The sequence below is a fragment of the Pterocles gutturalis genome, unplaced genomic scaffold (assembly GCF_000699245.1).
Source record: "Pterocles gutturalis isolate BGI_N339 unplaced genomic scaffold, ASM69924v1 Scaffold47443, whole genome shotgun sequence".
In the NCBI taxonomy this organism is placed as follows: domain Eukaryota; kingdom Metazoa; phylum Chordata; class Aves; order Pterocliformes; family Pteroclidae; genus Pterocles; species Pterocles gutturalis.
This window is the reverse complement of record NW_010124753.1, coordinates 1-1,259: the sequence shown is the minus strand read 5'-3', so window position 1 is coordinate 1,259 and position 1,259 is coordinate 1. Positions and strand designations below refer to the sequence as shown.

The following is a 1,259-nucleotide window of genomic DNA, read 5'->3' as shown; positions in this document are numbered from 1 at the left end:
TCCCTGCACCCTCACCTTCATCTCCACATCCCCACGTAGCTCCAGCTCAAAGCAGCCAAACTCATCCAGGACTTCCTTGGTGGCGGACGAGACGTGAATCTTCAGGGCTGGGTGGCACAGACGGGCAAAAGGGACATGGCTGGGTCTAGGAGTGGCACATGACCTGTGGCACCAGACCCCAGCAGCCAGCCCCACGGCTCACCCTGGCCATTGGATTCCATGCGGGATGCGGTGTTCACCGTGTCCCCAAACAGGCAGTACCGCGGCATCTTCAGACCCACAACTCCAGCGCACACAGGACCTGTGGGTACAGAGATACCTAGGGCTGCTGCAGGGTAGGTGGGTGAGCACACCCCCAGCCACAGTGCTGGACGGCGCGGGGCCCCACCGGTGTGTATGCCGATGCGCAGGCAGAGCTGGTCATTGGGCCGGTGCCGGATCTTGAAGGTTTTGACAGCCTCAAGCAGGGCCAGGGCCATGCGGACGATCTCGCGGGCGTGCAGCTTCCCATTGCGCACCGGCAGTCCCGACACCACCATGTAGGCATCCCCAATGGTCTCCACCTGTGGGGTCACAGAATGGTTTGGGTTGGCAGGGTCCTCAAAGATCATCTAGTTCCAACTCCCCTGACATGGGCAGGGACACCTCCCACTAGACCAGGTTGCTCAAAGCCTCATACAACCTGGCCTTGAACACCTCCAGGGATGGGGCATCCACAGCTTCCCTGGGCAACCTGTTCCAGTGCCTCACATGTCCTCTCTTTCAGCGTAAAGCCATTACTCCTCATCCTATCACTACGCTCCCTGATAAAGAGTGCCTCCCCATTTTTCCTGTAGGTCAGGGGGAGTGGGTACACCCTACGCTCTCCCCTGCCTGCTTCACTTCAGGAGGCTATGCTTGCTCACCCCTACTCACCTTGTAGACGTCAAAGTTGTCAATTATGGCATCAAAGCAAGTGTAGAGATCGTTCAGCAGCGTCACGACCTGTATGGAGCAAGGATGCATGTGGGGCTGGGAGCAGGCACGAGCCCCAGCCCTGGGGACAGCAGTGACAGAATAGGGGCCACCCTCGAGCCCTGCTCTCACCTGCATGGGGGTGCTCTCCGCCGAGAGGGCAGTGAAGCCCACAATGTCGCTGAAGTAGATGGTGACACTGTCGAAAGCCTCAGCCCGTACTGTTTCCCCACGCTTCAGCTGCTCCGCCACGGAGCTGGTGAAGATAAGGGGTAGGGCAGTGGGATCCCTTCCTCCCCAAGCCC

General features: G+C 59.6%; 1 protein-coding gene across 1 annotated transcript; it reads right to left on the bottom strand.

Moving 5' to 3' along the window:
* Positions 1 to 15: 15 nt before the first annotated feature.
* LOC104457495 (atrial natriuretic peptide receptor 2-like) lies at positions 16 to 1,210 on the bottom strand (the record flags this gene model as incomplete). The annotated part of the gene is made up of 5 exons (XM_010078337.1): positions 16 to 107; positions 203 to 301; positions 389 to 563; positions 916 to 984; positions 1,087 to 1,210. Coding segments are annotated over 5 exons (559 nt in total), but the record flags the coding sequence as incomplete, so codon positions are not given.
* Between the last annotated feature and the right edge of the window lie 49 nt (positions 1,211 to 1,259).